A 13,531-nucleotide genomic window follows, 5' to 3' on the forward strand; every position below is an offset into this window, starting at 1 on the left:
GCTCTTTGTTTTTTTCCCACTCTTTCATCTACCTCATACTTACCCTCTCTCTTTCTCCCACTCCACACCGTCGCCTCCTTCCAGCATTACAAAGAGGGGAGGGTAGTGGGGGGTGAGGGCTGGAATGCTTTTGATTATAAAATCTGTTCAATCAACACTGCCCTGGAGCTAAACAACAACATCAAAAGAAAAACTGGGAAGGCCTCGACATTGTCGCTCAGCTTGCTGGAAATAGCAGCTAAATTTCTCTCAAAAAGCATCCTACGAAAAGGAAATGGTGGAATAATTATAGTGCAAGACAAACCGATATCCCCCACCCCGCCGCAGACTCTGGCGGGATGGTTACGACTGGAATGTTTTTGATATTACATTCGTAGGATCAGGACTGATCGAGGAATAAACAACAACAGGAACACCACCACCATTCCACACACACACACACACACACACACACACACACACACACACGCACACACACACGCACACACACACGCACACACACACTAAGTAGAATTTAACAGATTCGTTGTTCTAAAAACATGCAGGAAGACGATAGTGTCCTCTTCATCCGTTTCACCCTCACTTGACATCTATAATCACCACAGCACACCAACACAAACCCTTCACACACACACACACGCGCACAACACAAACCTTCAACATACATTCATACACACACACACACACACACACACGTATGCATGCATACAAATATGCATAAACATTTTCAAATACTATTGATTTAAAATTGTAGTGTTTTGTAAATGTGTTTTGCAGAGAGCTCTAAGGTCAGGAATATCAGTAGAGGCCAGGAAGTGATTTAGTAGAAAGAGAGAGAGAGAGAGGGAGAGGGGGGAGGGTTGTACTGCCAGCCTTTGCAAGTCCCTCTCTTCTGGAGAGGAAAGACGAGGAGCAGTGCTTAGTAAGGGCCTGGAGATATGGACAACGTGGATGAAGAGAGGAAGGGAAGAAATGGATGAAGTGTATGGGTCAGAGAGGAGTTCATATCAGAGCAAACACATCCGAAGAACAGATGCTGTTGTAGAAGCGGTAGAAGCAACCAAGTCCGCCAAAGATTTAGGATATTGGGGCGACAGAGTTAATGTCACTCGGACGGGTCACGTGTCCTGGATGTAAGCTATGATCTGGTTTGTATGTGGGAGCAATTGTCTATTGCGGGCCTCACTAGAGTTTTGTATGGGGTTGGTAACTGCTGTAGGAAAGCCAAGTATTTTCATTTTCTGAACAGGATGGTCAGTGTTTGGTATATTGGGAATGTGAAATGGCCAGGAATAATGTTGAAGCTTAACATTTGTAACAACATTGCAAGTTTTGGTTTTGTGTGGATTCATGCTTATTGCAAAATGGAAATCTAAAAATTGCTTTCTAGGCATATGTAGTAATTGTGTCTTTGTACTACTGAAGGAGACCAGATTAAAATAGTCCTACTGAATATCTTTGTTCGTGTTGATGGTGCAAGTTTGATGGTTATAGGAAAATTCAGTAAAGGCGGTAGAAAGTATTTTGCCCGGCGTGCCAACGATTCTGCCAGCTTACTGCTTTAGGTTAGATAAGATAATTGCCGCCGAAAGATGAATAACGGTATGGTTTTGGAGCTACTGGTAGATATATTACACCCCAGCCAGGAGAGACGGACCATTGAAGGAGCATTTAGACGATCACAAGAAATAACAGTCAAATCTTCCTCAAGTAACATTGTACCGCTTTAGAAGGAGAAAGGACACATTGAATAATGTAGTCATAGACAAGCCGTCCGAATAAAAGATGAAAGAGGTGTAACTAGAACCTGTTTGATCATAGATCAGCTCAATAAAGTCTGAACTGAAAGAGAGAGAAGTGTTCCTATACTGATAATAAACGAAAGGTGGACGGGAAACCGCGTTACCCAGCCACCATCTTAAAACATAAACCATTGTATGAAATATTCTGTTCATTAACGGCTGGAAAAACTAAGATGTTATTCTACTTCTTGTGTTTCCTCCTCCTACAAAGTAATAAATTGTTGAAGAAACAATATAAGAAGGATTGTCCAGGCGGAAAGAAATACCAAAAGTGTTATAGATGTGGAATGTATCCACACCTTATGGACTAGAAAAATAAATCATTATTATTTTTATTATTATTCATTATCATTAGTGCGACATTCCAGGAGAATTATTGACCCAAACACAACATGTCCGATATTGTTATCCAGAATAAAGAAACATAAATCGTATATTGTTACAAGAGAAGTCAAAGACTCGGTTAATCTATGAATGCCATTTCTTAAAGTTTTGGACAAGGAGGACAACAGAAAACTGATACAGAACCTAGAGTTGTGGCTTTTCATAACCAGAGCCTACAAAGGTGGGGAATGAGGGAAGGGGTTCGGCTGATTCCTCGGTCTGGAAGAACACCTGGACAGCCAAGGAAGAGGAGGAGCCTGTGGCTATCTGTTGGGACCTCCACCTTTTTGAATTTTGAAAGAACCTACACCCGCCGCACACCACCTGGAGTCCCAAAAGCAGTTTTGTTCCACGTTGTCATTTTTTTCTCGAAGTGCTTCTCATAATACATTCTCGTTCAGTCCGAATCATTAACCAAACTATATAAACAGTGAAGTTTATCACCCAATATGGAGGATTAAAAAAAAAAAAAACTGGTCCTCCTTCAGTTACTACGATGAGTGTTCCAGTTGATCCGATCAACGGAACAGCCTACTTGTGAAATTAATATGCAAATGGCTGAGCACTCCACAAACACGCGTACTCTTTTCCCAAACCGCTAGTTTACGGAGACGTAAACACACCAATACTGGTTGCTAATCGATGGTAGACGACAGAAACAGGCACACACATATACATACGTATATTCGACGGGCTTCCTCACAGTTTTCGTCTACGGAATCCACTCAGAAGGTTTTGGTCGGCCCGAATCTATAGTAGAAGACACTTGCCCAAGGTGCTATGCTGTGAGACTGAACTCGGAACCATGTGGTTAAGATTCAAACTTCTTACCATACTGCCACGTCAGACACACACACACACACACACACACACACACAATTACCACCATGATCGTCAAAATAATTAATAATTCCATCACGAAACCGTTATAATTTTCCTTCGTTGCTCTAGAATTGAATGAACATCTATATATTCATTTATTTATTAACATCCTGTCAACCAATTAATTCTCTTTCATCCTTGTAGATTAATTAGAGATACTTATATTAATGACCAACTGACCGACCGCCGCCAACAACCCAGTTTTCTAACGACAAAGACTTAACTCGATCCTCGACAGTAAATGATCAAATGAAAACCAAACTCTTATCCTCCAATATTGCACCCCGCTCCTGGTATTTAAACATTTAAACCAGATAATCCCCTTCTATCTCTCATTAAAAAGAGGTGTATTTATTTTAGGGCTCAAATCAATATTATCAACTGCTGGAAGCTAGCTCAACTTGAATATCTTGTGGGTATAAAATATATACACATGGATATGTGTATAAGTGTATTTACACGTCTATGAGTGTTTGTAAGATTGTGTTTGAATGCAGGACACACGTCATGCCTGAAAAGCAAGGTTTTGTAATGAAAACAAAATTTCTTTTTATTATATATTATGATAAAAATATCATTACAATAAAAAACCAAACAAGCGCTAGCGAATAATTCCAGCTAGAAACATAGCTGAAACCAGCCACCTATGTGGTATACGGCCATCAGTATAAATATGGAAGATGTGAAGTTGTTGGAAATATTTGTTACATAGGTCATGCTAGCAGCACACTTTGCAATAGGTCAATTATGCAACATTAATCGGAAATAAAATATTATTTCACAAACGCACGATCTAACAAAACAATAATATAAAACTACCAAAGAGCAAAATGCTTGGAATACAGAAGACAACTAGCAATGGCTGTCGATACTAAAATAGACACACCCCGTGTGTGTGTGTGTGTGTGTGTGTGTGTGTGTGTGTGTGTGTGTGTGTGTGTGTGTGTGTGTGTGTGTGTGTGTGTGTGTGTGTGTGTGTGTGTGTATTGACACATACACACTTGTATGTATGTATGTAAAATAATGAATAGAGAATACATTGTAACGTTTCCATTAATATCATTGCTGCAATTGCCTCGCTTGTCACAGTAACCCAAGAGCAGCAAGAAAGAGCAGAAACAAGTTATCGCTGTTTGCTCAACATCCATCATTTTAAGGCTGGACATCCTGGTGGTAAGATACGACATTAAAATACTTGAAAATTAACTAAGAACCAAATACTTAGAGAAAAATAAATCCGTCAAATTGTCTCCACTAGAAACATGAGGCGCCTTCACAGCAATACATCGACTCCTTCCGTCATCGCTTCTTGAAAAGAAGAAAAAAAAAAAGAAAAAGAACACTACTTTCAAAACAGATTTGGATATCAAGAGAGAAAGGAGAGACCACCTGTGTCTTACGGGGGGAAATGTTAGATAAAGAATAAACATTTACAAATTTATTCCAACACTGACTTTTATATCTCTGAACGTTGAAGAGTTGTTTGCACTGTACAGATTATCATTGTGATATTCTCTGCATACAAGAAAACCCCCGCGGACCAAACAACCCTCGCTCTATTGTGGAAGTTATTGCTACTCTCATAGAAAGACCACGCCAGAAATACAGAAACATCATTCTAGCGAAAACTGGGACAATCACCGAATTAGCATCAAAGAATGAGAAAACCAATTAAGTCCTAACCGTTGAACTCTGAAGGCTTACCATCACCCCAGTTTATAAACCACCTTCCATGCACCTAGAAACATCATCATCTACGAAGCCGAAGATCGTGATTTCAATAGCCATGGCATGAAATGGCGGTGACACTAACGATAACTGTAATATATAGACCTAGTTTCCATATTGCAGTTTTCTCTGAGGAGACGAGAGTCGCAACATCTGGCCATGCTGTATGAAGAAAATGAACATCGTTCATCCTTTGTTTCTTATTGCAGATTTCTACGATGACCCGATCCACACACACACACACACACACACACACACGCACACACACACATCGATGTCTTCTTTTCGAAGGTGTCAGTATTTGAATGCATGTGTGCGTGTAAGTGGGAATGTGAGCAATCGTGTGTGTGTGTGTGTGTGTGTGTGTGTGTGCACGCGGGCGCAAGTGTATATAAATGTAAATGTAAACATCTCTGCGTACCATTCAAAATACAGAAGAACTAAAAAAAAAATTCAGCCCAGCATCCAGTGTTGAGTTTTTGTGAAAGAGGAAAATATAACAATGAAATAGAAAATAGACGAAAAGAAAGGTGTGTGAAAGGGAGGGGGCGAAATAAGGAAAAAGAAAAGAGAGAAAAGAATGGATGGGGGAACGAAAGATATGAATGTAATTGAAGGGTCGAAGGAAGAAGAAGAAAAATCACCGAAAAAACATAAATTGTGAGATAAGTTAATTCTTTTCCTGTTGCCTTTAGTTCATGTCTTTCCGTCATCGTCAATTTGACTCCAGCGACTCCACCACCACCACAACCACCACCTCTAAACCTTCTCTATCTCTTTTTCTTCTCTCTCCACGCTAACTCGATCTTTTCTTTCTTTCCGTATTTTGTTTTGCGCCGATCTCAACCATCCGTTATCCTTCTTTCCGTGCTTTATCTCTCTCTCTCTCTCTCTCTCTCTCTCTCTCTCTCTCTTTGAACCTTTTTTTAAACTCGAGTTTTCAGTTTATCTAACAAGCCTTTCTTTTCTTCTCTTGCTTCTCTAATTATCCCATCTACCCCGTCCGTCTTTTACTCTCTTGTACGAACACACACACACACACACACATCAACGTACAAACCTAATTATCTAATCTACTTTGTCCATGTATATATATATATATATATATATATATATATATATATATATATATATATATATTCATCCCCCTATCAATATGTAACTGTGTGTGAGTATGAATGAATTTGTGCGTCTGTGTGTGTGTGTGTGTGTGTATGTGTGTGATATCATTGTGTCTATGTGTCTTTGTGAGTGTGTGTGTGTACGCGTGTATCTGTGTGATGTCTGTGTGTGTGTGATGTCTGTGTAATGCTTGTGTGTGTGTGTGTGTGGGTGTATCCGTGTGATGTCTCTGTGTGTGTGGTATGAGTGTGTGTGAGATGTGTGAAGTGTGTGTGTGATGTCTGAGTTTGTGTACCCTTCCTCTGTTGCATTTCACACTATTTTTTTTTTCATGATTGACTGAGCGAAAGGGGTTTCGCCCTTTCTCTACCATTAACCTACACCCCCGCTCCATACCTCCTCCCCATCATTTCCACATAAATAGTTCCAGCCCCACCCACCCCATCTTTATCTCACTGATTTACTTTATCGTTTTTTTTTTATCTGTTCGTTTAATGTTATCTCATTCCTCCTATCCCTCCCTACCCACCCCTCTGCCCTCTACTCTACTCTCCCCTCCACTTCCCCCATCCCTCTACGTCTCCTTATTGCAATCCCCTTTCAGCTCTGTCTATCTTCCTCTTCTCATCCATCCAACTCGTTCCTTCCCACATCATTTACCGTTCATACCCCCCCCCCGCCTCATCCCACTACTCGTCTGGTATTTTTTGTTGTTTGTTATTTTTCTTCATGCTATTATTGTTTTTGTTCTGGTCCCGTTGACACAGTCGATATCTCTCACTCGCACCATCTTCATATTCTTAAAAAAAAAATGAAGCTGTTCTGATATTTGTTCTATCTCTACCCCTCACCCCCACCATACACTACCAAACCTGCAATTAGGGACGTCTTGAAGATTGGTTTATGTACCAGAAACATAACACAAATCAAAAGCCCTAATTTTTTTCTGTGACGTTACAATCTTAAACATTCCTTGAACTTGACGCCCTGTACCAACATCGGAACCAATAATAATAATAATAACCCTTTCTGCTATAGGCACAACGACTGAAATTTTATGGCAAGTCGATTACATTGACCCCCCCAGTGTTAAACTGGTACTTATTTTATAGATCCCGAAAGGATGATAGTCAAAGTCGACATCGACGGAATCTGAACTCAGAACGCGAAGACGGACGAAATGTCGCTAAGCATTCTTTTGGGGCCACGCACAACACCATCAGAGTGCGAACAATTACATTGAATGATGAAACGGTAAAGTTTGAGCCCTGGGCAGGGGTCCTGCAAGGTGACGCGTTGGTGCCAGCCATCTTCATCAAGGCTGTAGACTACGTCCTCTGGGGAACAGTTAATGAGGAACTGGACTTCGTTATTACACAAAGGAAATCAAGATGGGTGAGTTCAGTGACATGTAACCTGAACTTTATCAAAGGCATTGCTTTGTTTTCGGACAAAATCTTAAACGTTCATTCTTTTCAGTCCAGAATAGAAACTGAATATAACAAAGCAGAATTATACTTCGATGCTAAGAAGACAAAATACAATATCCACGATATAGCTGACCATTAAGCTTCTGAAAACGTTGAAGGTGCTCTGCTCAAGCGGGTTTCTTAGTTAAAGTACCTCAGATCATTTGTAGTGGGTTCAGAGAAAGAGACAATATCTTGGTGAGCGTAACCCTGGAGTGGCAACCACACAATGAGATGAAAAATGCCTAAACCTTCAGCTTTTCGAGACAATTCAAAAGAATCTTCAAAACGTTAATTAAAATCTTTCTTTTGGATTGTGAAATTTGGATCTTCACAAAAAATGTGTGGCCAAGTTCAACAGCGATTGCTACACTTGGATGCTCCAGAAGGCCTTCATCATTAGCTTTTTTCTTTTGTTTGTTTTACTGCAGCTAGATACAGACTGTAAGCAATGAGCAACTTTACAGTGACCTCCCCCAATTGGATAACAACAGAGCAAGAAGTTCCCCAGTCAAATCATAATCTGGAAGCCGACCTACGAGAAAATGAACCGTGGATGCCGTCCTTCCTAACCACGAAGGACAGCAGTACTGCGACTGATTAAATAGGGAAACTGATGATGGAAAGAGACAAGGGGTAAACCTGCCATTGTGCTCGAACTAAGTGCAATTTGTAGTTCATAGATATTGGTGATGACAACGATATGATGACGAAGTAACACAATCGAAAGCCAATGTCAGTTTTTGGTGAAACGATATTACCAATTCTGGCAGAATGCCAGCAGTTCTAAGGGGTGACGAGGGGGAAATGAGAGATTCAGTGAAGGGCTGTAACAGCGATACAGGTGAGTCGGCTTTCTGGAAAGTTGCATCTCGTTCTTCGCTCACCGCCACCACCACCGCCACCGCCGCCACCACCGCCACCACCGCCACCGCCGCCGCTGTCGTCATTTTCCTCAGCTTCACTATTTTATGCACAACGAGAATGCACCTTGGATTTAATTAACTCAAACACACACACTCACTGCTCTTGCCTGTACATGAATCAGTCATTCAGAGAAACACACACCGAACACATACGCACATTCTGTAACACACACATACATATTATAACGCACACAGACATACTGTAACGCGCACGCACACATACTATAACACTATAAGGCGCACCCTGTAACACATACACACATAACGCACACACACACACACACTAACATACACATACTAAAACATACAGACTCGAGATTGAAACTAAGAAAGTGACTTTTACTTCGCACATTCATCTTCTTTCATTCACTCATCTCTTCTCCTCCCGTTTATTTTCCACCACCACCACCATCACCATCACCACTATATTCCACCTCTATTACCCCACCAATTCCATCTCCATCATCGTCTCTACCACCAACAACAACAACAGCACCATCATCTCTACTACCACCACCGTCATCTTCATCATATCCACCACCACTACTACTACTGCAACCATCATCATCATTATCGCCGATGTTTAAACCGGCCGCTCTGAGACGTTTAGACATTCAGTCAGGCAAAGTCGAGAGTGAACAACTGTAGCCTGCTGATGATCAACAACAACGAGAACAACAACATCGAGCGTGAAAGTAGATGTGTGTATATGTTTGAGTGTGTGCGCTTGAGTTTGTCTGACTGTAAGTGCATGTATGTGCATAACTAATTAATTGCCCGGCATCGTCTTATAAATGCCATCGATATTGTATTAATATTTATTATTATTGATGTTTGATATTCCTTCGTATCTCAAGCAGCAACAACAACAACAATCCATAGGAAAATAAAAGAACAGCCAAACGGAGTAACTTACATATCTTTGTACATAGATGCAAGAATCCAGGAATATCTGAAAACTAGCAGAACAATCACAAAATATACAACAGCAGCGAATTGCAAATCGTGTCAACAAGGGAGATTTTATGTGGTTGCTTGTTGGCCTGCTAAAAATAGCAGTCAAATCTTCTTTAAATCACGCTCTACCAACTAAGAATTTATAAAAGAAAATATACTTCGCATTGGATGATGTGATGCTAAATACATTGCATATGGGGGGAAATGCCTGGATGGTATCCTCTGGTTTGATCCTAGCCCACTTGGGGTTAAACACTAGTAACTATTAACAATAAAAAGAAAAAAAGAATTATCTACGGACAGTCATTAACTACGTCAATATAATTAACACAAACACTGGTTTAATTCCACTCATTCATTAAATATCCCACTGTTGTGTTTTCGTTTTTAAACCAGATGCAAAAACGAGTAAGTACTATATTTATAACCAATATTTGAAAAATATTGAAACAGCATCAGATTATAAGCAAAAGAGAAAACTACTGTACTCACACACACACACACACACACTCACCCGCCGCGCCCTGTCGCTCTGTTAATCCGTTCTGTAGGGAGTTTTACCACATCGAAGAAGTAAAGAAAAGTTTCGTGTCTCGAGTGGACGTCCAAGAATAGATGCTGAGTAAACGTGATGGATTTCCAGCTCGACTCTACTTGAATCCACTCATAAACAAACATATATACATCAAATATATGTCTATACACACACGCATATCTATTCATCTGTATATATTCAAGAGCAATCATTGTTAGTTATACACGGATATATTCGTTCAGACGAGTCGGTATTCACATCTACGTACAACGCTATATACAGACATACACGCGCACACTTGCATGCGTATTAGTAGAAGACAAATTCTTGCGATATACAACAAACACGTGCTTAAGTAGTATACATATCAACTATATAGAACACATCTCGTGTATACACACACACACATCTGTGTTCCACAAGTTGGTTAAGAGAAAATATATCGATAGATTTAGGATGTTATGTCTTATGTCTACAAGCAAACAATAAAACAATATTCTTAACAAATATACGCAGGACAGCCCGACATAACGCACGTTTATCTACCTATATTATAAACACTCACAAATGTAGGCTACCTCAACATACACACACAAATATATACGTATATATATATATATATATATATATATATATATATATATATATATATATATATATATACGTATATATATATATATAGGATACTCCAGAATTAACACATATTTGCACACAAGAATGTAGGATATCCCAACATATAAAACTATATATTATATCTGTATATATACACACACATCCCAACACATGTATGAAATCTTGGTTGCCGACCCTTCCCCCAGCATATACATCAGTACAGGCGATCCTCGAAGACAGCTATCACAACAGCGCCTCACTCCACCTTCATGAGACAAACAACAACAACAGCAACACTACAGCTGTCTAACACACCCTAGCAGCCCCTTTTCACCGATCCCTTATAAAACAAACAAACAAAAACACACCTCTTCCTCCCCAGAGAAAAAAAAACCCCAACCGCGTCAACCTCCCCCTTCGCCATCCCTTTCCCCGCCACATCCTTACCATTCTCTCTTTGAAACGAAACTAGCAACAATGGTTGCAGAGGGGGATTCTTGCCGGTCTACAGCTTCAGTTATTCCGTTGTTGTTGTTGCTGTTGTCAACGTTTGTGCCGTTGGCTTTCACGTTCAACATCGATACAAGAAATGCTTTTATACTATCAGGGCCTAACGGATCTTACTTCGGATATTCTTTGGCTTTTTACCAACATCCACAGCAACAACAAAATTGCACGTAAGTAATTCACTTTCTCGCTCTCCCCCCCCCCTCTCTCTGCTTCACTTTTTCTCTCTCTCTCAGCATGTCTTTCTTTCTCTTCTACTTTCTCTATTACCCGTCTCTGTTTCTTTCACTCCTCTCTTTCCTTTTATCATCCTATTAATATTTTATTTCTACAATTATTGATGTTCACGTTTTCTTGTAATCTTTCTTTGCTCTTGTTTAATTTTCTTTATGTATTATGTATTTTTGCTTCTTTAAATTTCCCTATCCATCCATCCATCCAATCCACCTGTCAATCCATCCTCCTACATCCAATCCATCTTATCCTTCTCTCCACCTGTCTGTCTGTCCAGCCATCTCTCTGTCAATGTCTAGTCAGCCGTCCCTCCATCTATCCACCTGTCCCTCTTTCTTCACCAGCTATCTATCTATCTATCTATCTATCTATCTATCTATCTATCTATCTATCTATCTATCTATCTATCCGTCTATCCAGCCATCCCTCCATCTATCCACCCGTCTCCCTGTCCTTCCATCTATCTAACTGTCACTCCACTCGTCCAGTCTATCTTAGCCACCCATCTGTCCATTCGTCCTTGCAGTCATCATCAAACTCATAATCCACGTCCATTTATCTATCCCCTGATAATCTCTTACCACCTACCTATCAATCCTCATCACTACTACTACTACTACTACTACCGTTAAGGTCAGTAGAATGCCAACCTCTGTGGTTCTGAGTTCAAATCCAGTCAATGTCAGCCCTATGTTTTATTCTTCCGTGGTCAATATAATTAAATAATGCCTCTAAGTCAATTTTTCTGAGTTCAAATCTCCCGAGGTCAACCTGGTTTTATTCTTCTGTGAACAAGACAATGAAATAACTAAGACCCCCAGCCATGTAAGCACCAGTGTCGACTTAAACCGGCTTTAACATATCCTCCAGCTGCACACGCGATGGCCTCGACGAGTAAAGTTGTAAAGCAATTTACTCTTTATTCTTTAGTCACTAACAATCTATTCTATTTCTTGCTTCACTGTCAAAACAATAAAATTATATTTCATGCGGACCACTTATAACATAACAAGCCATTATTTTATTCCCATTTAAACCCGGCAAAATGCAAGCCATATCTTTCAAATTACACGAGCATGGATGTATGTGTAAGGGTATGTGTGTTGATGTCATTAACGAGATGTATGGTTTGTGTCAACTCGCTGTGTTTGACTATGAACATGTTAGATAATGGGACAGAGGAGTGAATTGAATGTACCTGTCCAACCCACATGTTATCATCAAACCAACAAAAAGACTTCTATGACTCAACGTCATCCAGGTGGACCCATCCAATGAGAGAAATGGTGGGGAAGGAGATGTTTAAAAAAAGGCTCGGTTTTCCCCTACTTTTCAGCTCCCGATTGGAGTGATTGACAGCGTCTTGTCCCATTTTCCCAGCCACAGCCCCTCGGACCTTAGTGACCTCTTTGTTTCTAATATCCAATCTCTTTCACTGGATCGATCAGTGGTCCCTACTAATGTTTTGGCAGTCCCCCACAAGTTTTCTGTGTAGTTACTTCATGTATTATATCATTATCTAACGTAACTGTGGTTATGGGTACACTGAGATGAAAAAAGACGGTATGCTCATGGCTGGAAAGCTTTTGATCTTAAGTTTGTTCGATCAGAATTGATCTGAGGATAAACAATACAGATAGCTTTATTGGTGATCTTTGAATAAAAGGGGTTTGCTTTCACTTTGTAAAATTACAGCCAGTATCATCTCGTTTCGCGGCCGGTGGCCAATGACCTGGGGCTAAAAACAATTAATGTCTGTATGTAATGTGTCTGTGACAGGCCCAGCCAAGGGCGAAGGGACCAAGCAACTTCCAGGCAAAAGATTTTTCGATGTTTACCTTCAAATTGCGCACCCCTACCACTCAGCAATCTTAACCCAGGATCCACTCTTGTATGTAGCAGATATATGGCTAGTCTGGAAGGGTATAGGTCTGGTGAGAGAGAGAGAGAGAGAGAGAGAGAGAGAGAGAGAGAAAGAGAGAGAGAGAGTAAACAGTTTAGTAAATAACATGAGTTAGCTCTGAAGCGGACTTGTTTGAAAATCCTGGAAGCGACATCATCGAGATTGGCCACACACTTTAGTGGATGAGGTTTACTCGCTTCTTTGAAATGTGGAATTGAGAAAGGATTTTAGGAAGAGCTTGGTTGTATGCACTTGGAAACAACACAGCAAATATCGTGGTTTAGCTTCAGGGGCTCTGACCGAACAGATCTATGATCGAAGACGTTCCCGTCGTGGCCATCACATTTTTATTCAGACATACCAGTGACCGCATTATTCCAAGTTTATTTTCTATATGGAGAGAGTAGGGGCGGAGAAAGAGAGATTCGGTTGCTATTTCTAACAGTCTGGTTGACTACAGGGAGATTCCT

General features: G+C 40.3%; 2 protein-coding genes across 3 annotated transcripts in view; one reads left to right on the top strand and one right to left on the bottom strand.

Annotated features, from left to right (window-relative positions):
• LOC106871512 (ATP-dependent RNA helicase DHX8) overlaps nt 1-13,531 on the bottom strand; it is a 143,879-nt gene that overhangs the window by 47,170 nt on the left and 83,178 nt on the right. The window lies entirely within an intron of this gene.
• Nucleotides 10,539-13,531, top strand: part of LOC106871522 (integrin alpha-9) — a 93,511-nt gene continuing 90,518 nt past the window's right edge. Inside the window, exon 1 of the mRNA XM_014918024.3 lies at nt 10,539-11,094. Coding sequence (XP_014773510.1) covers nt 10,895-11,094 — 200 coding nt within the window. The 5' untranslated portion in view covers nt 10,539-10,894. The remainder of the gene's footprint in view (nt 11,095-13,531) is intronic.

Source organism: Octopus bimaculoides, chromosome 18 (genome assembly GCF_046866305.1).
Source record: "Octopus bimaculoides isolate indiv1 chromosome 18, ASM4686630v1, whole genome shotgun sequence".
Taxonomy (NCBI): Eukaryota; Metazoa; Mollusca; class Cephalopoda; order Octopoda; family Octopodidae; genus Octopus; species Octopus bimaculoides.